Below are 22,788 nucleotides of genomic sequence, written 5' to 3' on the forward strand. Positions count from 1 at the left end.
TCAGAGGAATGGAAAAACAGGATTACCATGAGATTGAATTCAATTCCTGAGGTTTTTGCAAGAGGAGACCTTGACTATGGGCACACAACTGCAGTGAAACACAAAATCCGTCTGTCTGATGCCATCCCCTTTAAACATAGGCCAAGACCCATCCATCCAGCTGATTATGAGGCAGTTCGCCTACACTTGAAAGAACTGTATGATGCTAATATCATAAGAGAGTCAGAAAGTCCATTTGCTTCACCGATTGTTGTAGTAAAGAAAAAGAATGGACAAATCCGCCTATGTGTGGATTACAGAAAACTGAATAGCAAGACAATCAGAGATGCTTATGCTCTTCCACATATCGAAGAGGCCTTTGCCTCTAAGCGGAGCGAAGTGGTTTTCTGTCATGGATTTGAAATCCGGATATTATCAGGTAGAGGTGGAAGAGGAGGATAAACATAAGACGGCCTTTGTCACACCTATGGGTTTTTGGGAGTTCAACAGGATGCCCCAGGGGGGTCACGAACGCTCCAAGCATCTTCCAGAGAGTCATGGAGAAATGCATGGGGTCGTTGAATCACAAAGAAGTGCTGGTATTCCTGGATGACCTCATTGTCTTTCTGATACTCTTTAAGAACATGAGCAGAGGCTATTCAAGGTGCTGAACCGTTTGAGAGAGTTCGGCCTTAAATTATCCCCGGAAAAATGCCATTTTTTCAAAAAGTCTGTGAGGTACTTGGGGCACATTGTGTCGGAAAATGGTGTGGAAACGGACCCCGATAAACTTGCTGCACTAACCACGTGGCCACGACCAAGCAACATTTCTGAGGTGAAGTCGTTCCTCGGCTTCACAGGTTATTACCGGAGGTTTGTGAAAGATTTCTCGAAGATAGCCAAACCACTGAATGATCTCACAGCAGGGTTCATCCCTGCAAAGAAAAGAAGACATGAGAAAGTCCCCCAAAATCAAAAGCTCTTCTCCAATGTTGACTTAAAGAAGCCTTTCAATGAGAAATGGACACCTGCTTGTGAAGAGGCATTTAGAACGCTAATTGAAAAATTGACATCAGCCCCTGTTTTGGGATTTGCAGACCCTAAAAAGCCATTCACACTCCATACAGACGCCAGCTCACATGGACTGGGAGCTGCTCTTTATCAGGAGCAGGATGGTCAAATGAAAGTTATTGCGTATGCCAGTCGAGGGTTGTCGAATTGTGAGCGCAGGTACCCTACACACAAGCTTGAGTTCCTCAGCCTCAAGTGGGCGGTCACCGAGAAATTTGCAGATTACCTCTATGGGGTGGAGTTTAGTGTGCTGACGGACAATAATCCCTTGACTTACATCTTGACCTCTGCCAAACTGGATGCCTGTGGTCATAGGTGGCTTGCAGACCTGTCCAATTTCAATTTCACCATCAAATACAGGGCTGGCAAAAGAAATCAAGATGCAGACGGGCTGTCAAGGCGTCCTCATGTTCCAGCAGAAAGTGATGATAGTACGAACATTGAAGATGAACGAGTGCGACACTTTATGTCCAATGTAATGAAGCAGGACATTGAAGGAACATTCCCAATGAAGGCTGTCCAAGCTGTTTGTGAGAGACATCAGTTGGACAATCCCTCTGAAATGAAGGAAGGACATGATCACTCACTCGCCATTGTGGAGTGTCTTGCAATGGATACCAATGCGATCGTTCCTCAATATGCCCAAACTGATATGCTCCCCGGTTCTTCCACACTTCCAAGAATGTCTCAGGAAGATTGGGCAACAGAACAACGAAATGATTCTGCCATCAACCGAGTAATAAGCATTATTCAAGCAGGAAAGCGCCTTAGTTACCGCCTCCGGCTTAAGGAAGAGCGTGAAGTTCAGTTACTGCTCAGAGTTCAAGACCAGTTGACGCTAGACGGTGGAGTGTTGTACAGGAAGTGCAAGGGTGGGAATCAGCTAACCTTCCAGCTGGTTCTCCCAAAGAAATACAGAGCCGTGACAATGTCGAGCCTCCATGATGATGTCGGTCATCTGGGATATGAGAGAACGTTGGACCTGGTACGTGCACGATTTTACTGGCCAAGAATGAGTTTGGACTTGGAGGAGAAAATTCAGAGATGTGACCGCTGCCTTCGGCGCAAGGCCAGAGCTGAAAAAACTGCTCCCCTGGTCAATATTAAGACAACTCGACCATTGGAGTTAGTGTGCATGGACTATCTTTCCTTAGAACCCGACGGCAGTGGTACAAAGAACATACTGGTAATCACCGACCACTTCACCAAGTACGCTGTCGCAGTACCCACCACTGACCAAAAGGAGAAGACCGTTGCCAAGGCACTATGGAACCACTTCCTGGTACATTATGGCATACCTGAGCGGTTACACAGTGATCAAGGCCGCAACTTTGAATCTGCTGTTATCAAAGACCTTTGTGGCCTTCTGGGAATCAAGAAATCAAGAACCACACCTTACCATCCACGTGGAAACCCTGTAGAGCGTTTCAACCGAACTCTGCTGGCAATGCTTGGGACACTAGAAAGAGAAGATAAAGTCAAATGGCGTGATCATGTGCAGCCATTGGTCCACGCTTATAATTGTACGAAAAATGACACCACTGGATTTTCTCCCTATCAATTAATGTATGGGAGACAACCGAATCTGCCAATCGATGTAGCTTTTGGACTACATCGTGAAGGACAAAGAAATATCACACACAGTGAATATGTCAAGAAACTCAGAGCAACACTGGAAGAGAGTTACCGACTGGCCGTAGAGCACAGTGATAAAACAGCTTTTCGCAATAAACAGAGATATGACTTAAAGGTCAGGGAATCCACCTTGCAAGTTGGAGATCATGTTCTTGTGAGAAATGTGGACCTCAGAGGAAAGCACAAGCTGGCCGATAAGTGGAGTCAAATAATATACAAAGTGGTGAAACACATCAGTGACTCTCCAGTGTATGTCGTGACTCCTACCACCTCTGCAGGCCCTGAGAGAACATTACACCGAGACTTGCTTCTACCTTGTGGATTCCTTGCACCTTCAGACACAGTTGATATTGAAGAAGTCCATCAGACTACACAACGTGAGTCTTCACCAAACGTCTCCAATAAGACGCCAGTTCCTGAAGTTGAGGAAGCAGAACATTCCTACGATAGCGAGGAGGAGGGATTCCAATGTTCTTCAACATCTCAGGATGACTTCACTGTGTTATGTAACATCCCCAAGTCCAAGATCCAGTTTCCTAGGAAACTGCATGAGGATACACAGGGTTCAAACCTTGACCCAACTGCTAATGAGTTCTATCCCATTGGATTAGAGAAACAACATTCCAACCACTCTCGAGGCACAAGTGCAGAGGCAATTGTAAATAGTGACCTCTCTGTTGATCCTTTGTCTATGGAAGATGGTACCTTACCCAATGAGATCGGAACCAGGGAACCTGGGGAGGAAATCGGTGATACAGTAATGACATATGATAAGAGGGAAGAGCTGCCAGATGAGAACAAAGGAGACAATGTTGCAGAAGAGATTGCAATGACCAATTCCAGTCCTATTCAGGTTGAAGAAAAGTCAGAACGGAGATGGCCAACCAGAACTAGGAAGGAGCCTGATAGGTTGTCGTATAAAACCCTTGGTACCCCTGTGATTTTGGTTATGCGTTCACTAATCCATAGCCTTGACCAGGTACTTACAGAAGCCCTTGAATCCAAACAATGCCAAGACCTTTCCCCCGGGCTCTAACCTTTATATTGATGTTGAGGGTGAGTTGCCATGCAGAGACACATGCCAATTAAGGGGGGGTGGATGTAACACTGATAAAAGTACAGCTCATGGTTTTTATTAAGAACTGTATTTTAGATGACTGTTGTGAGTTGAAATGTCCACTAGATGGCACTACATGATTAGGCGTTGCACTAAAAGTGGGGGTATGAGCGTTGCATTTTGGGAAATGGAGATGCTATGAATGCTAAATGAGAAACTGCTAATGCTAGCGCGACCAAGACTCAGACTAAAGAGAAACTGACGAGTTCCGGACTGCTCTAGTGGGCGAATTGCTTTGAGTTGTTCTGTTTGATACAAGACTCCGGTGAGTTGCTATGCTGTATGCTACTATGCTAAGGGCTATGTGATAGACACGTTTTCCTGTAAAGTTGAGTTACAAAGTTGTGTCTTTTCTTTGTCTAAAAAAAACCAATCGGAGGAAATTGGAACTATAGTAAGGTGTTATTTTGTCATATACAAGTATGTTAATGTTGTATGTTGATGCAATCTTGAAAGAAATTGCTACATGAGAGCTAGTATCTGTCACTGTATACTTTACGAACAACTTGTTTGATTTTAGAAACGACCTATTTTGACCAGTATTGGAAGTTATGTGTGATGGATGTAAAAGGGAGATGACATGTTATGAATTATATGGTTGGTTGAAAATTAATTGAAGTCCTTAATATGCAGATTGGTTTTTTTGAATTGCTGGATCTACATCGGAGTGACAGCGTTGATGTCAAGGAGGATTCGGCCTGATTCAAGGCGGGATTGAAAACTACCATTTTTCTTCAACTTCAACTTTTGGAGCATTACCCTGGGAGCAGATAAGCTCACCTTCACTACAACATCTTTCATACTATATACAGTCACACTACCCGGGTAGTACACACATACACTGAATAGGAGAACGGACATTGAAGCACGGCAGCAATTGGCTGTGAAGGGACGATTCGACCAAGTAATATTTTTGATTTACATGGTTCAGGTGTTGTTATATATATATATATATATATATGTTGTATAATAGTATATAATGAATGTCGTGTTGTATATTTTTCCTAGTCGCTCTTGCTCCTTGAGTCGAACCTAGGTATAATAAGGTGTTCCATTCGTAGCAGCACCAAAAGAAAATTACCGTGTTACACAAGGTAACTCACCTAGGCAACATAAAGCACTTTTATGTGACAATCTACCAGTTGAGAAACACTGATTGATTGCATAAAAGTTAGTTAGAGGTGGGAAAAAATATCGTTTGGCGATATATCATAATGTCACAGAGTATCGATACTTTATATACTTCTAATGTGTTGCGCCAATGCAGCACAGACCACAAGTCAACAATCTAGAGATGTCCCCTCTGTTCTGCTGCTTTTCTTTGCCGCAATGCGCTGTGAGATTGGTTGTTAAAGTTAACAATGAGTGACAGCTGTTCAGGCTTTGATGTTGCCAGAGAATGTTGCCTGGGAGTGCCATAGTTTTTTCATGTGATGTCACCAAACTTCCTCTAAAATGGCAGCGCCCATCTTGAACCTGACGCTATGCTTGTCCCTTGTACACACGCCGTAGCTTTGCCAGGCTACAAGGCTACGTTTAAACTTTTAAGCGGCGATCTCCTTTCAAATTAGATACACCGCGACAAAATATGAAATTGTGAAGTACTGCGTAGCATTTGGCTGTACAAACGTGCAGGAGAATTCGAAGAATCTGCACTTTTACCGGATCCCAAAAGAGAAGGGGCGACATGAAGAGCGGCTGGCTGCCATTAAACGGGTAAAGTTCTTCCCAATTGATGGTTCGAGGCATTGTAGCGCCCATTTTATAGGAGGTATGCAAATTTATAATTATCATTTTTAATTGATGTCTGAGTGCGTTTGGCCGCTGGGCCAGGGATGATGTTTCAAGAGGAACGCCTCGCACTTCCGCATGTAGAGGAAAATATAATCTGACTTAGAATTGCTTTGATCTAAAATGATGTATTGTGTGTATGTATTTATTGCAGGAGAGAAAACCAACAATCGTCGGTCACCCGATTACGTGCCATCCATCTACAGAGGAACAAACGACGGGTGTATTGCAGACCTTCAACCAACGCCAGTAAATGAAGAAACTCATGCGGCAGACAGCGGCCGTTCCTGAATGTGTTGCTCCCTCATGCAAAATTAACTGCCTTTCTAATACATAATACAATATGAAATAATAGTATATACAGATTAAAAAGTAATTAAATGGTAAATAGTGCACTTTTATGATAGTTTCCATTGGTGTAAAGTGGACCAATTCAAAATACTGGATGGAAGAGACAGAGGGGAGTATTTATGATGCCAATGCATTTCATATTCCGTCTGAAGACAAGTTTGCATGCATTTCTTGTTTACCGTCTGGCGACAGGTCAGCTTGAAATTAAACTATGGGTGGGCAGTGTACACGAAAAATTCACCCACCTTGCTGACAACGATATAAACCTCTGACGTGTTTTTCGCCAATTAAAGCTCCTTGACGAATCATGCTACGAAGTATTTCTAGCCCTCAATGCATTTGTAGTCTTTTAAAATTTGGTGGGTGTAAGTACTCCTCCTGCTTTATTTATATACTACTGGTGTTCTGACAAAATTGCAACCCATCAAAAATTGCTACTTTGCGGTGGTAACGTTAAAAATGGCCGAGAATGCTGCGATTCCAAAGTAAACACTACAAACTTTCTTTAAAGAAAGGAATATAAGTTTGATCATGGAAAGACATGTAGAAAAATTTTCCTCAGACACATCATACCATGTTAGTTGCACACAACAACTGCACCAAGCTCTCTCACTGTTAACGACTTCGCTGTGTCTTTAAGTATTAATTCACGCCATTTTCGTGTTGCACATGTATGTTTATGATGTATCTAGTTTAGTTAGCACCTTTGGATAACATTTGCCACGTTTACATGGAGCCAAATATTCCAATTACAATTGGAATATTTGTTCAAACCGAATAAATGTGTTCCATATAAACACCTCATTCGGAATGAACAGGCCCAAACCGAATGGAATTTCATTCCGATTCACAGGGGTGGAATATTCCTTTTCCCAAACCGATTAGAAGTAAAATTATATCATGTAAACAGGGAAGCGGAATAGTGTCTGGTTGCGTTCTTTCTGCACATGCTCCGGTACTGACGTGGTGACGTCACTTTGTGACGTAAGTAACGTCACTTGCAACATGGCTTCCAAGCACAGCGCACCTAATTGGAGTCCGGCGGAAAGATTGTATTTAATTCAAACTTTAAAAGAATTGAATATAATTGCTCGCTTAGACGGGCGTAAAACGAGGAACAGTAAACTATTTTAAAAAGTTCACGAGAGGTTTCACGAAGCCGGAATAGACCGGAGCGTTGACCAGATTAGAAACCGGTGGAAAACCGGCTACTACAAGGCAAAAGAGCAAAACAGCAGAAGCGGATACGACCCCACAAACGCAACAAGTGGGTTAAAGTTAAAACAGCAGCACTCCGACGATCGATCTCCATGTTTTGCAACGTGACGCTTTGTTTTGATTAATCTGCACATGTCAGACGGCAGTTGTCAAACGTCCTTTCGGAATAAAGGCAGTCACATGTAAACGCTGGATCGGAATAGATGAAGTGACATGTAAACAGCTGATCTGAAATTTCCATTCGGAATGATTTGAATCGGTATGAATAAAAGTCAGCATGTAAACGTGCCTAATGACAGTCCAACTGCATGTAAAAGAGGGCTTTTTCAGCGCCACAAAAGCTTTGGGAGCAAAATTTTATGAGGGAGCGAATTTTGACAGAACATCGGCAGGTCCAAGATGGAGGAATGTTTACATCTGGGCGGAAACACGTCACCATTCACGAGATGGTGAAAAACCTCTATACTTGAAAGAGGCCGCATGTTTAACAAGCTCAAAGATGCTTGACATATCGTTGAGCTTGTTAGCGGTACTGTGAGTGGACATTCATTGTGTTTGTGTAAGTGTTCTCAACAGTGTGAGCGGAGTCTAGTGGACTGACTCATTGAAGCATTTAATAAAGAAGTGTTTTTCTACGTTATTTTTGTTTAAAAATTATTCAGTGGGACAGTAACATGTTTAAAGCTTTTTCTTTTTCTTTTTTTTTTTTTAACATTTTTCTTGTAGCGAATTGGGACTCTATAAATGTAAAGTTGCTCCACTCCAGCAGGAAGCCAAATTAAGACGTAACTTAGACCCCAATCATATTGATCAGCCGCTTGATTTTGTTTTTCAGTGAAAACGTGTCAAATATTGCCAACGATCGCTTTGTTGTGCAGTGTTACAATAGTAAACCAGTGAGCACTGTTAACATCATGAGGGCTGGCATACCAAGTTGCTCAGTGCAAAATAACCCCAGCAAAGGAGATGATACTGCCTGCAGCAAAAATAAAAAACTGGCCCTCTGTCCAAAGGCACAGTCACTTTTGTTCTCTTTAAAAAAAAAAATTTTTTTTATATGAGAATGTTTGACACATTGTCCTCATGAGTTAATGTTGCTCATAATATTTATTGATTTGATTAAATTTTGTTTTTCAGTATGAAATGGTCAAAAGATGTACCTTGAGTATATTTTTACAGTTTGGATGCAACTTTTTTTTTAATTCAGGCAAATTGATGCACTTTGTCTTTTCTGCTAAAAAAAAAAACAACAAAAAAAAAAACAGTGTTAATAAGGTTATACTATATTGTAAGTTGATCTATATTACTTTTTAATATTAAAAAGGAAACAATGTTATGCAGAGGTGTACTTATAATAATTTTGTGGACAAATCATACTATTTACAGTGGCGGAAGAGCGTTGAGGGGGGCGCGAAACGATGCACTATGCGTATGCGCAAAAATCAATCACTGCCTACCTAAGTTTTATTTATTATTCAATAATGTCTTACAGTTTCCTTTTTATGTGTACACATGCGTTGCTTAGATCAGGGTGTATCTCACATGTCCTACCAGTTTAGAAAAATGTATGTCCATCGTTGAATCTATCACACATATCTGTATCTAATACAGTCACGTTAACTATTATACCCTGAATAACAATAGTAAAAAAATATAAGTAATAATATCAGTTATTATCAATGTTATAATAAAAAAAAATAAAAAGTAACCTGATCCAGTAAGCGTTGCATTGTGCATGGCTGCGTCATGGTCGAACACGAATCTTATGGTCACTAAACTTCAACAGAGGCAGAGTTCAAGCCACGAAACGGACTGCCTCTTTCTGAGCTGAGCATTGCTATGAAGTAATTACAACCGGACTTTTCTGGTTGTCTCGGAAGACAAAAATGCCAGTTGCGATTCAATGCCTTTAGAATGAAATGACCTGGATACATGAGAATATTCACAGGCATTGCTCAGAAGGAGTCGGTATGCGAGCAAAGTTTACATGTGATTGAAAGCTGCAGGTTTCCTTTAACGGGCATGTCCACACAGTTTTGTAATTCAAAGGCCTGGTCTATTTTATATGATTTTATATGCTCTGCAATATATTCATTCATTTGAATTTGACAGTCTTGTTAAAAAAACTCTTCTTTGTGGTGTGTCAAATTCACAAGACATATTTTTCGTCATCTGACAGGATATTTAAACCGTGCCAGATCCCTCCCTGCAATGTGATTGCATACCCCTCGTATCCTGGTTGGAAAACTTGCTACAACAACTTTAAATCAAGGTGATTCGTCAGTTTGCTTCTTACCAACATAATTTTCCACATCACTGATGTAGAAGGACGGAGGTGGCATAGACATTCCCAAGCCATCTTTTTTCTGAACAAGGATAGGTTCCTCAAAACCGTGCTCCTCCAGGTAATCCATCGTCAGCTGACTGCCACTTAATTTAACGACAATATCTTCAGCACTTGAAACAAATGACAAACAATCATGTCAAAAGCTTTGTGATGAATGTGGGTTGATATAATAAATTGCCTAACAAAGTGAATTTAAAAACATCATTTTACAAGTCAAGTCCAATTAATTCTAAATACAGAGCATGATACAGCAAAACAGTAAATCTTCGAGCACAATGATTCTTAAAGTGTGCTGCGACTACCACTTGTGGTACGTGGGCTTCCTGCATGTACGTATCTTTGGTAAATCACTGAAATCTACAACTAGGACTGCACAATGTCGTTTGAACATAACCATCGCGATGTGCGCATGTTTAATAGCCCTATCGCAGGACGTGCGATTTTTTTTGGGAACACACATCAGTGCAATTGAGGTATCTGACAACTGTCAAAATGTGTCTAAGTGTGTACGAAGCACCTGGTAAAATAAATGGATACAGTTTAAAATAGCTTCAGCTTTTATTAAAATAAATTCATAATAAATAAAATAAATAATAGGCAATACATCCCTGAAAATGTATCAGCCAAAAAAGTATTGACGCACGGCGGATTTTCTTATGAGAGAAATCAACGTGGGTCCCAAGAAAGTTAGTGCAGGTGGTGAAAAAAGGTGACACTTGCAATTGAAATTAAGATGGAAATGCCGGAAAAATATGAGCATGATAACCGCGTCGGTGAGTGAACTGGCTTAACCGTACGATCTCGACAGTCCTCCTCTGACCTCCGTTCGCCAGTCTTTCTAAGTGAAGGTGACAATTATTAATATTCTAACATTGGCAAGCTTCGTCAGGTTTTGAATCATTTATTTCAGAACTTATGCAACACGACACTGCTACTGTAGCCGACACCAACAACAACATAAAAAGAGAAAGTAAAAACTTCCCATCAAACAAGGTGTTCAAGTCATGTCGGAAGGCTTTGAAAGTCCTTCGTCTTTGTGCTCGGCCAGCAAGATCACCGTGCATGATTTATTTCCTTGTGCAACACACCAACCTCGATGAGCTTAAATATTGAATAACAACAGGTGTCAACACCAGAGATAGACCGGTTATCGGCCGGGCCGATTATCGGCGCCGGTATTTGTAAATTTGACATATATCGACATGAGCCTATTTTTTAATCAGACCGGCCAAAAAATCAATTTAAAACTGAGTTATTGCGGCTCAGATGCAGCCGCGCCTCGTTCTCCTGGACTTGTATTCACCCCCTCCTCTGATTGGTTAAATGGTAATGGTAAATGGAGTTACATTGCACCTTTTTAAGCAACACTAGGTAACTTAACATTTGATTTGATCGTACGTCAACTGACAACTAGTTGAATGAAACCTCTTTAATATCTTGAGGGGGGTCTGTATAGCTTTCACTGGGACTATTAACTTTTAGGAGGGTGGCAGGAATCCTGCCACACAAAAAAAACAACAAATGTGCTGACTGCTTTACGCCAAACATCACTTCCCTCTTTCCCCATTCGTAATTACGATGGAAGTCGATGCGAACGCTTTGGTGCAAATTCTGCTAAGATAGCAGAGTAACAAAAGAAACGAAAAGTTTTGTCCGAGGAGACAAAAAAAAAAAAAAAAAAGGGAGGCTACCAGGATAAAAGGACACTCAAGACTCAACATTGGCCAGGCTTTCACCTGCTGGTGTCACACCCCCCCAACCCCCGGAACTCGTCATTACTGACAATATAACGTTTATTATTATCAACATCGTCATATGCTATTGTTTAGCCACAACTGGATTCATTACCTCATTACTATTCATCCTTCACACAGCCGCTGGAAACAGGGATGTCGTTTAATCCATCTGCAGGCGACTGGAAGATCAGGATTTTACAACACTGTGCGCTGGTCCTCATGGGAACCGCAGTCTTCCTTATGGCAAAACACTACCGCTTTTGTCCACCTGTGTTGCTAAAATCGACCAAAACTGAAAAGTTACCAAGTGTTGCTTGATGGCCACAAAAGCGTTTCACACACTATATCTTCATCTATCTACTGTTGACGTGGCACCAGGAATAACGTGGGTTTTAGTATCTTGCTCAAGGATACTTAGACGAGGTTATCAGGGCGGGGAATCGAACCCACAACCTCTTAGTTGGAAACTACCACTGAACCACACCAACCCCTGTTAGCTATTATTTTCTATTTGTGTGATTCAATAAATGTGCTTTAGGCCCCTCAATTAAGTTCAGTGTTTGCAGCATTCAATTTTTTATGTCAATTTTTATATTTTTACTGCATTTTTCGGCTCCTAAAAACGGTTATCAGCCCCTTTAACTAATAATAATTGGTATCAGTCCTGAAAAACCCATATCAGATGATCACTAGTCAACACATTGACTAGTGAATTGACTAATGAATGAATCATTGAAGCTCTGAGAAATTGTGCATTACTGCGTTCAAGACTTGAGGAAAAAACTTTAAAGTATTGTCAACATGAGGTTATTTAACCACTTACTTTTCTTTAACCTCATGTTTTTACAATGCCAACCTCCTCGTAGGGACCACTGCTCACGTTTTTGTATTGTGTTGATATGTACAAAGATAACCTTTGGAACACCATGGGGGTTCCTGAATCCTTATCCCCTGCAAAATGCCTACACAAGAGTTACTCTTTTCATTTTTCCATTGGCAATGGTGACACCTGCTGGCCAGATGAAAAATGGTCAATGGAAATGGTAAAAGGAGAGTACTTATGGAGGTAGATTTGTGTCTTTATTATTCAATCAAAAAAAAAGTTGCTTCAATCAAATAAAAAGTTGCTTCAATCAAAATATATACTTTCAATCGAAGAAAACGTCACTTCAATCAAAAAAAATGTGTTTGAATGCAAAAATAAATTTGAAACTCAAAAAAATATATTTGAAAACTATTTTTCTTTGATTGAATTTTATTTTTTTGATCAAAGTCAAGTTTTTTTTAATTGAAACACCATTTTTGATTGAAGTCATGTAATTTTCCGTTTGGACCACATTTTGGCTAGGACATTTGTGTCTTTATTATTCAATCAATCTAAGCCGAATATAGGGCACCGGTACGGGCGTGTGACATCGGCATTTCACCGGAGTACCCGCAACGGTACGGTGCCCTGTCGTGGCACACTGGTCGGACCCCGATATCACCCCCCAGGCGCGGAGGCCGGCTGTCGAGTGGACGCCCCACGAATGACACGGCACTCATTCAAAGCTGAAGCGATGGGGCTGCCGGCGTGGACGCCGGCGACTCGCCGGTAGTCCACTCGCTTACTGGGCAGGCTAGTGTCGGGCCACTCGCCGACCACTCCCGTACCGGCGCGTCGCGGACACTCCGGTTGGAACCAATTGCCAACCGTCACGTCAGGGCAGCGGGTGAAGTTCGCCGTGTTAAATCACATTAAGCAACAGGGCACCGTACTCCGGTGAAATGCCGATGTCACACGCCCGTACCGGTGCCCTATATTCGGCTTAGACTCCAACAGACTCCGATGGCTGGATGGAGCCCTGGTGGCCATTATGCTTGCTTCATACTTTTATGTCATTGGCTCAGCTACCTGCCAATCAAACACACCGGAACTAGCGTTGAAGGAGAATCTTTGTGTCAAAATGATTCAATCGAAAAAAAGTACCTTCAAAACTTTTTCCACTTCAAAAAAAAAAAAGTGTGTTCAAAACTTTTTCCACTTTGAAAAAAATAAGTTTAAAACTTTTTGCTTTTCAAAAAAAGTGACACTTCAATAAAAAAATATATATATATTTCAAATAAAAAATATATTTAAAAAGAAAAAAGTTTTTGCAAATGATTTTTTTCTTTGATTAAAAATAGTTTTTTGATTAAAGCAACTTTTATTGCGATTGAATGATTTTGACACAAATGTCCTACCCCTAATATGGCTCAAACACAAAAAGGATTGCTTCAATCAAAGAAAACAGTTTGAATGAAAAATAAAGTGTTCAAATGCGAATTTCTGAGTCTCAAATATTTTTTCACATTCAAACCTTTTTTTCTACGATTGATTTAAAAAAAAAAAATGATTGAAGTGATTTTTCTTTTGAAAATATATATTTTTTTGTTTGAAGCAATTTATTTTTTGATTGAATAATAAAGACACAAATGTCCTAGCCAAAATGTGGTCCAAACGGAAAGTTACATGACTTCAATCAAAAATGGTGTTTCAATTAAAGAAAACTTGACTTTGATCAAAAAAATAAAATTCAATCAAAGAAAAAGTTTTCAAATATATTTTTTTGAGTTTCAAATTTATTTTTGCATTCAAACATTTTTTTTGATTGAAGTGACGTTTTCTTCGATTGAAAGTATATATTTTGATTGAAGCAACTTTTTATTTGATCAAAGCAACTTTTTTTTTGATTGAATAATAAAGACACAAATCTACCTCCATATGTACTCAAATAGCGCATTTATCTATATTGTTACAATGCCCAAAGCGCTTTACATTAGCACACATTTACCCTTTCACACACACATTCACACATCAACGATTTGTGTTTGTATTTTTACCAATTTTGAGGACATTTCTTTATCAATTGCATGGAAAACCTGTTCTTCTTCTATTTGTGTATGTATTTTTTACCAATTTTGAGAACATTTCTTTACCAATTCCTTGGAAAACCTGTTAATCCTCTACCCAAAAAACTTGGGGGAAAAAAAACCCTATTAAAAAAGGCCCAATAAATAAAATACAAACTGTTGCGAGGCAATCAGGAAAACCCAGTGACCCAGTTGCACAGGTGATTCAGATTTTATTCATAAAACAACATTTTAAACAGATCAGGGGAGGACCGTCGTGATCGTAGACATATTGCGGCCGGCCATATTGTCAATCAATTTCACTAACGCGCACACCACGCTCATATTTTTCTATCATTTTCTTCTTAATTTCAATGGTAAGCGTCACCTTTTTCGATTTTTCACCACCTGCATCAAACTTCTCGGGACCCATGTTGATTTCTCTCATATTAAAATCAGCTGAGCGTCCGTCTTAAGGGAAAACAATGAAATTAGGACGATGCCATGAATTTTCGCATTTCGAGCAGGTCGTCAGATGTCGAGACAAATGGTGAGTCAAATTTTACGTTGGATGTCGAAAGGATGGTATAATGAGAGACCACTGTACTGTTTTATCACTATTGATACCTTCTTACTATACTTTTTTTTTTTTTTTTCCCCCAAAGGAAAAAACAGTTTTAGTTGAACGTAAAGGGCCTAGTAATCTCACTGTATATAAACTTTAAAGAAGATAATGTAAATTAGCTAATGTAATGTAAAAACATAAAACAAAAAACACGCATTTCAGAAATACAAATAACTTATATAATCTAAATTCTGCTAAAACAGAAGTCACTGATAGATATACTGTATGTCTTTTTACATACAGTGGGGCAAATAAGTATTTAGTCAACCACTAATTGTGCAAGTTCTCCCACTTGAAAATATTAGAGAAGCCTGTAATTGTCAACATTGGTAAACCTCAACCATGAGAGACAGAGTGTGGAAAAAAAAACAGAAAATCACATTGTTTGATTTTTTTAAAGAATTTATTTGCAAATCATGGTGGAAAATAAGTGTTTGGTCAATACCAAAAGTTCATCTTAATACTTTGTTATGTACCCTTTGTTGGCAATAACGGAGGCCAAACGTTTTCTGTAACTCTTCACAAGCTTTTCACACACTGTTGCTGTCGTTGGGCAACACGGACTTTCAACTCCCTCCACAGATTTTCTATGGGATTGAGATCTGGAGACTGGCTAGGTCACTCCAGGACCTTCAAATGCTTCTTACGAAGCCACTCCTTTGTTGCCCTGGCTGTGTGTTTGGGATCATTGTCATGCTGAAAGACCCAGCCACGTCAATGCCCTTGCTAATTGAATGGGATTTTCACTCAAAATCTCTCGATACATGGCCCCATTCATTGTTTCCTTTAAAAAGATCAGTCGTCCTGGTCCCTTTGCAGAATAACAGCCCCAAAGCAAGATGTTTCCACCCCCATGTTTCACAGTGGGTATGGTGTTCTTCGGGTGCAATTCAGTATTCTTTCTCCTCCAAACATGAGAACCTGTGTTTCTACCAAAAATTCTATTTTGGTTTCATCTGACCACATTCTCCCAGTCCTCTTCTGGATCGTCCCAAATGCTCTCTAGCGAAACGCAGACGGGCCTGGACGTGTACTTTCTTCAGCAGGGGGACACGTCTGGCAGTGCAGGATTTGAGTCCCTGGCGGCGCATTGTGTTACTGATAGTTGCCTTTGTTACTGTGATCCCAGCTCTCTGTAGGTCATTCACTAGGTCCCCCCGTGTGGTTCTGGGATTTTTGCTCACCGTTCTTGTCATCATTTTGACGCCACGGGGTGAGATCTTGCATGGGGCCCCAGATCGAGGGAGATTATCAGTGGTCTTGTATCTCTTCCATTTTTTAATAATTACTCCCATAGTTGATTTCTTTACACCAAGCGTTTTACTTATTGCAGATTCAGTCTTCCCAGCCTGGTGCAGGTCTACAATGTTGTCTCTGGTGTCCTTCGACAGCTCTTTGGTCTTGGCCATAGTGGAGTTTGGAGTGTGACTGACTGAGGTCGTGGACAGGTGTCTTTTATACCGATTATGAGTTAAAACAGGTGCCATTAATACAGGTAACGAGTGGAGCCTCGTTAAACCTCGTTAGAAGAAGTCAGACCTCTTTGAAAGCCAGAAATCTTGCTTGTTTGTTGGTGACCAAATACTTATTTTCCACTCTAATGTGGAAATAAATTCTTTAAAAATCAAACAATGTGTTTTTTTTTTTTTTTTTTTTCCCACATTCTGTCTCTCATGGTTGAGGTTTACCCATGTTGACATTTACAGGCCTCTCTAATCTTTTCAAGTGGGAGAACTTGCACAATTATTGGTTGACTAAATACTTATTTGCCCCACTGTAGTCTATGTAAATGTCTTTTTACACTGTATATTCTATAAAACTCGTGGGCAATCTTGTACCAATTTTTTCATACCAAAAATAAAAAGATACCATTGCAACCCCAATAATCGCTTTTAAATATACCTAGAAACAAATTGCCACTACATTTGATCATCTTCATATGAACAGAAGTCAAGGTACAATAGTGACAGACACTAACAAGCCCTATACATGACTTTTAATCCTGTGTCTAGAGATTTGTTTCACCACACATTTAATATGGAATAACTTAATGACTGTAAAATAAGCTTACCTTGGAAATGTTCTACTACGGAGCTCCTTTATGAAAACTTGACTGCCATTTTGAACAGCTTGGAGATCTGTGCTTTGCCAAGTGTCATGTTTGTCCCAATTTTTTTTCCTTTTTGCTTAAGATTAAAAAGAAAAAAGAAATCAGACCATTTGCTGCAAAGGAAATTCAAGAATAAAAACAAGGTACAAGTTATGGCAAATTAAATATCAGACAAGCCTTCTTTCTTCTCTACATTGTTCCTTGGTCTACTCTATTTGTCCGGACAAATGTAATGATATAACAACTGAGAATATTAAATGAGAAAATCATTTGACACTGAAAACTAGGGATGTCCTGATTACATATTTTTGCACCCGAGTCTGAGTCATCTGATTTTGAAAATCTGCCGATACAGAGTCCCGGTCCAAAAAGAGTCCATTCAAATCCGCTCATGCTACTACGAACAGCCTCTCACTTAAATAATGAGTTGTCACAGCACTCTACTGCGAGTGTGTAACACGCTAAACAATGATTGACACATTTGTGCCTTTGATCGTAGCGCTACAGAGCCCTCACTCGCCAGATCAAAGCTACAAACCTTTCAATCATCGTTAACTTGAAGTAGCAAACTCCAGCTGTCTGCTGAACAACTTAAGAAAAGCAGCAGGAGGGAGAGTGAGAAGCAGAAAAACATAAATATACTGTTTTAGATTAAAAATCCGATTCCGATCCTCTGAAAAAGGTCGCGATTGGCCCGATTTCCGATCACATGATCGGATCGGGACATCCGTACTGTAAATCAAAGAATTCTTCAGTCTAAATTAATTCATTCATTAATTTCCATTTTTCCTTGGATGCAATTAATTGGATAAATTCATATTTAGAGTTTAGGAAACAGTGTGTCTGCATTAACAAAAGCAACATCTCTAGATGTACCTGTTGGCCTGCCTCAAAAATAAAAAATGACTTTGGACTTTAACTCTACATAGCATAATCTACAGAATGTGTCTATTTAATATGGTTATATTACTCCATTCACTCCAACATGCACATGGCTCCTTAATGTGGTAATTTATGCACAAAACGTGGCTGTGATAGGCAGATGAGTTGAAACTAAAGATACACGATAATATCGGTCACCGATAATTATCGGCCGATAATGGCAATTATGACGTCACACAGATAATCCAGATAATAAAAAAATTCAACCGATAATGCAATCCGATAATTATATACTTGATTTTGCCTCCAAATGTGCGCAATCGAAGAATTCAGCATGCCGCCTCCTCAACCCCACCCCTCTCTGAAGCCCCTGAGGGAGGAGGGGTTGAAGAGGCGGTGTTACACGACAAGAAGTAGTTGAATATTATGGCGGCTGTTACTAAAAAAACGACGAAGTTCCACGAGGCAGAAAGAAAGAGTCCTCATTCAAAACCACTAACCCAGCAGCCATTTAAAACTGCATCACAAAGATTTTTGGAACGAATACGAGGCTGCTGCTAGGGGGAATGCTAAAGCTATTGTAAACACTAACCAAGTTAAACTAGAGGGCTTGTGACGATACAGAGTCGGGCTGTTTGGGAATGCAGCCCAAGGCGGGTGGTAAATTCGCATCTAAGGCTAAACACCGGCACGACTGGAGACCGATAGTCGGCAAGTAGCCGTCTTCCGACAGAGCCCGCCGCTCTGCCCGGTCCGGCAGGCAGGCCGCTGCCGCCTCGCCATAGGCAGGGCGGGCCGAGCCCGGTTCCCCGGCTTCGGGACCTCCGGCGAACACCCCGGTTTCTCGAGCGTTCCCCCACGGCGTGCGAGCAGAGCCAGGACCCGAATACGCCGCGGCGAACCAGCTGGGGCGGGCGGATTATCCGGTACGAACGTAGCTGCCGCCACCGCCGAGATGAGACATGTTTTTTTTTTTTTTTTTACCTAAATGACCCGAGAACCAAAGCCCTGGATAGAAAAAATAATGCAGTTTATACGACCACCATTCTTCATGAAAAAGTGATGTCCAGTAAGCAAGCTTATCATGACGGCACAGTGGTTAGATGATAATTTAAACATGGAACAAAACGAAGTCAGCCAGTCAATAATGCATTCAGTATGTAAAATGACGAGTGGCCAGATGACTTTGTAACGCTGCCTTTATTTTCGGCTTAACAAAACTCAGGCACAAAACAACACGCACGCGGATGCGAGCTCCAACTCCGTCCAGATAGTACTGCCGTGTATAAGGTGTATCAGTTTAGCTGCTGTGAAGCAAATGTCGTGAAAGTCGCAAATGTAAACAAAGCGCTGCAGAATGGGTACATGACATCTCGCTCTTTTGAGTTAATCATTTTCCCAGTGTGCAACAAAGCATATAACATTAGCAATCACTTTTCAAATTACTTAACATATTTCTCTGATCAATTACAGTCACAGTAGATAATCAAATTCTTAAATCAATATTCTGTAGCCACAAATATTATTCAAAATCTTTCCTTCTTCCAAGTTTTTGTTTTTTTTAGGATTAAGTATAATAATGTATTGCTTAAAACAAGGCTGTTAAGATTATTTTCAGCTAGCTATTTTTCTTCCAAGAAATCTGAGAGAAATACACTTGAAGCGATGGCAGATAATTTCACTTATTGCCGATAGATTTACACTTAAAACTGACTAGTTTTAAGGAGGTGTGTTTTCCAGTGTATTAATGTTATATATGTTAGGAATGGCTTACTTTTAAAGGCATTTTGTGCAACTTAGGTATTTACTCTTTAAGTAATTGTTGCCAAAAGTTTACCATTACACAATGTCAGACAATCTGTCATTATTTAGATGTTTGAATTGACGACTTGTTCATATTTTATGTTGAAAAAAAAAAGCGCAATAAATTATATTTTTGCACAGTAATATTTTCTTTTGTGTATATTTTAAAATTTTACATAAATCTTTTAATAGAATTACTGGCTTGACATTATCGGTTATCGGTTGGAATGAGGAGGAAATTATCGGTTATCAATATCGGTTGAAAAATGTATTATAGTGCATCACTAGTTGAAACTCATATGTACCACATATCTACATGGTTACCATGCCCAAAGCGGTTTACATGAGCACACTTTTACCCGTTCACGCACACATTCACACACCAATGGCGCTGCTGCCATGCATGGCGCTGTCAACCCATTGGGGGCAAATTAGGGTTCAGTGCCTTGCCCAAGGGCACTTCCACAGTGGGCAGTCATAGCCGAACCGCTGACCCTTCGGTCTAAGGACAACTCCAGCTACCAACAGTGCCACGGCCGCCCCATTTTAATGCTCCGTCAATACATCACAAGTTGAGTGACTGTGTGGCACTCTTTGTAGACACCATGTAATAGAGAATAATTTTTTCGATTACTCCAACTACGCGCGAATGCAGCATCAATATTTTGTTGCGTGTGCTAATTATACAGCTGCTTTAAATGTTCATTAATTTGCACTGTCCCTATCAAAAAAATAAATAAAAACGTATGAGCTAAAATCTTCAATTTTCCATGGGTTGTGTGATCACTTCAACGATTTTTTTTTTTAAATGATTATGTATGTATTTCAATTTTTTGGACATGCACAATGGTAAACCTGAATGTCTTTAAGGCAACACTTGGTAACTTTTCATTTTTATTCCATTTTAGCAAGGCCAGTGGACAAAAGCAGTAGTGTTTTGCCTTAAGGAAGACGGCGTTTCCCATGAGAACCAGCGCTGCGTTTCCCATAAGGACCAACGCACACCCGCATAGTGTCGTAAAATCATGATGGTCGCCTGCAGATGGATTAAACAACATTTGTGTTTCCAGTGGCTGTGTGAAGTATATAAATGAAGGTAATGAATGCAGTTGTGGCTAAACAATAGCATATGACGGTTAGCAACTGTGTGGCTTAGTGCGGCTTAATCCTCCCTACCCTACCCCAGCAATGAAGAGTTCGGTTGGGGGCGTCCTGATTGATCCTGGTAGCCGCCCTTCCTGTTTCCTCCTCAGACAAAACTGTTGCTCTGCCATCTTCGCAGAATTCGCGTGAAAGCGTTAGCATCGACTTCAGTCTTTATAATAAATGGGGAAAGGGGGAAGTGACAATGCCGTAAAGCACTCAGCACATTTGTAGGTTTTTTTGTGTGGCAGGGTTCCTGCCAACCTCGTCAAAGTTAATTAGTGCCGGTGAAAGCGATACAGAACCCCTCAAGATACTATAAAAGAGATGTCATTCTACTAGTTGTCAGTTGTCATATCATCAAAAATTTTATGAAAATATTTTATACAGGTTAAAAAGTTACCTCGTGTTGCTTAAAGTGCCTGTGACACGAAAAAGCATTTTTATTTCATAATACATGCGGTATTTCATGCTCCTGAATGAAATGGACCACTTGGATGTGTGAAGAAGCGATCGATATATTTATTCAATTTTTTTTTATCCCGAGCTACAAAAATGACAGACAGGCTTTGGTCTTTCATTGAGGAAGAGGGCGCCGTGACGTGGAAGGAGTCCTCTTCACTATACAGCCGTACTGTTGTATGAGAAGGACTAAGGATTCAGATGATTTTGCGGATCAATACGTTTCTTTTTCGCGGCACGCCAGCCAAACGGCTGCAGAAAAATCTTGGTGAACGAGGGAGAGGCCTGTGCGCCTTTTTGGGGTTTCAAAAGGTTCCCATTCACCGGTGGATATTGGCCAAACCAAGCCCTACTAATGTGGGACCATGGGACTTACGAGGAAGTGAGTAAACATTGTGTTTTGTATTATGTCAAATACTGGGATCATTTTAATATGTAGGTGGCTTGCATTTTGTGGCTGACAGGCTCCTTATCCCCTCGGCCGATGACTGACGGCTTGTTGCACATCCCCCCAATGGGAGAGGACCATTCATTCATCTTCCATGCCGCTTTTCCTCACAAGGGTCACGGAGGTGCTGGAGCCTATCCCAGCTAACTACGGGCAGTAGGCAGGGTACACCCTGAACTGGTTGCCAGCCAATCGCAGGGCACAAGGAGACATACAAGGAGACATACAACCATTCACGCACACACTCATACCTACGGACAATTTAGAGTGTTCAATCAGCCTGCTACGCATGTTTTTGTGATGTGGGAGGAAACCGGAGTTCCCTGAGAAAACCCACGGAGGCACGGGGAGAACATGCAAACTCCACATAGGAAGGCCGGAGCCCGATTGAACCCTTGATCTCAGAACTGTGAGGCAGACGTGCTAACCACTCAGCCACCGTGCCGCTTATTTGATCATGGATGGGCATGTAAAAAGCTCTCCTCTTACACATTAGCTGCACATGTTAGCTGCACAACAACTGCAGCCGCTCTCGTATGACTCTAGCTGTTTACGTCTTCGCCGTGTAGTAAAGCATTATTTTGCCATATTCGTGTTGACCATTTGGCAGCTACATGCTCCTCCGACGTCGGCCGGTTTGTTCGGCGGTCATTGTCCAGCTGCTTCCCCGGCGAGCTCTCCTGTCCGGAGTAGCAGGGGAACGAGCTATAAATTGCTCTCCGCCGGGTGGGTTGCCAATCGGTGAAGACAATCGACAACCCAGTTGTCATGTGAAATGACCCGGGCTAGTTATGTGTGATTTTCCGCTTCGAAGACTTTGACATATCACTCGGTTCGGGTTAGCATGTCGGCTAGCGGGTTAGTATGTCGGCTAGCTGTCACACCTCTTGGTTTGTTTACATTCTCCAAAGCCAGGGAAGGGAAATGACATAAGCCCGATTTAGGTGACATAAAATATCGTTCGGGAGGTACGACAGTAAATGTGAAGTCGACAGTTTTGATCATGATGGAGTAATTTTGCCATGTTATCCTGAATAAACGCATTTTTATTACCGTATTGGCCCGTATATAAGACAGCCCTGATTATGAGACGACCCCCTCTTTTTCAAGACTCAAGTTTAAAAAAAGACTTTTTGAACACCAAATTAATTTTTATACAGAAAATAATTACAGTACATCTGAAAAAAATGATTTTAACA

General features: G+C 40.8%; 1 protein-coding gene across 1 annotated transcript in view; it reads right to left on the reverse strand.

Moving 5' to 3' along the window:
• The window catches only part of LOC130911308 (lysine-specific demethylase phf2-like), a 205,224-nt gene that overhangs the window by 166,556 nt on the left and 15,880 nt on the right, over positions 1-22,788 (reverse strand). Inside the window, exons 3-4 of the mRNA XM_057829185.1 lie at positions 16,813-16,927; positions 9,459-9,619 (exon numbers count right to left, since the gene is read on the reverse strand). Of these exons, the coding sequence (XP_057685168.1) occupies positions 9,459-9,619; positions 16,813-16,927 (276 nt within the window). The remainder of the gene's footprint in view (positions 1-9,458; positions 9,620-16,812; positions 16,928-22,788) is intronic.

This window comes from Corythoichthys intestinalis, unplaced genomic scaffold (genome assembly GCF_030265065.1).
Source record: "Corythoichthys intestinalis isolate RoL2023-P3 unplaced genomic scaffold, ASM3026506v1 HiC_scaffold_26, whole genome shotgun sequence".
Lineage (NCBI taxonomy): Eukaryota > Metazoa > Chordata > Actinopteri > Syngnathiformes > Syngnathidae > Corythoichthys > Corythoichthys intestinalis.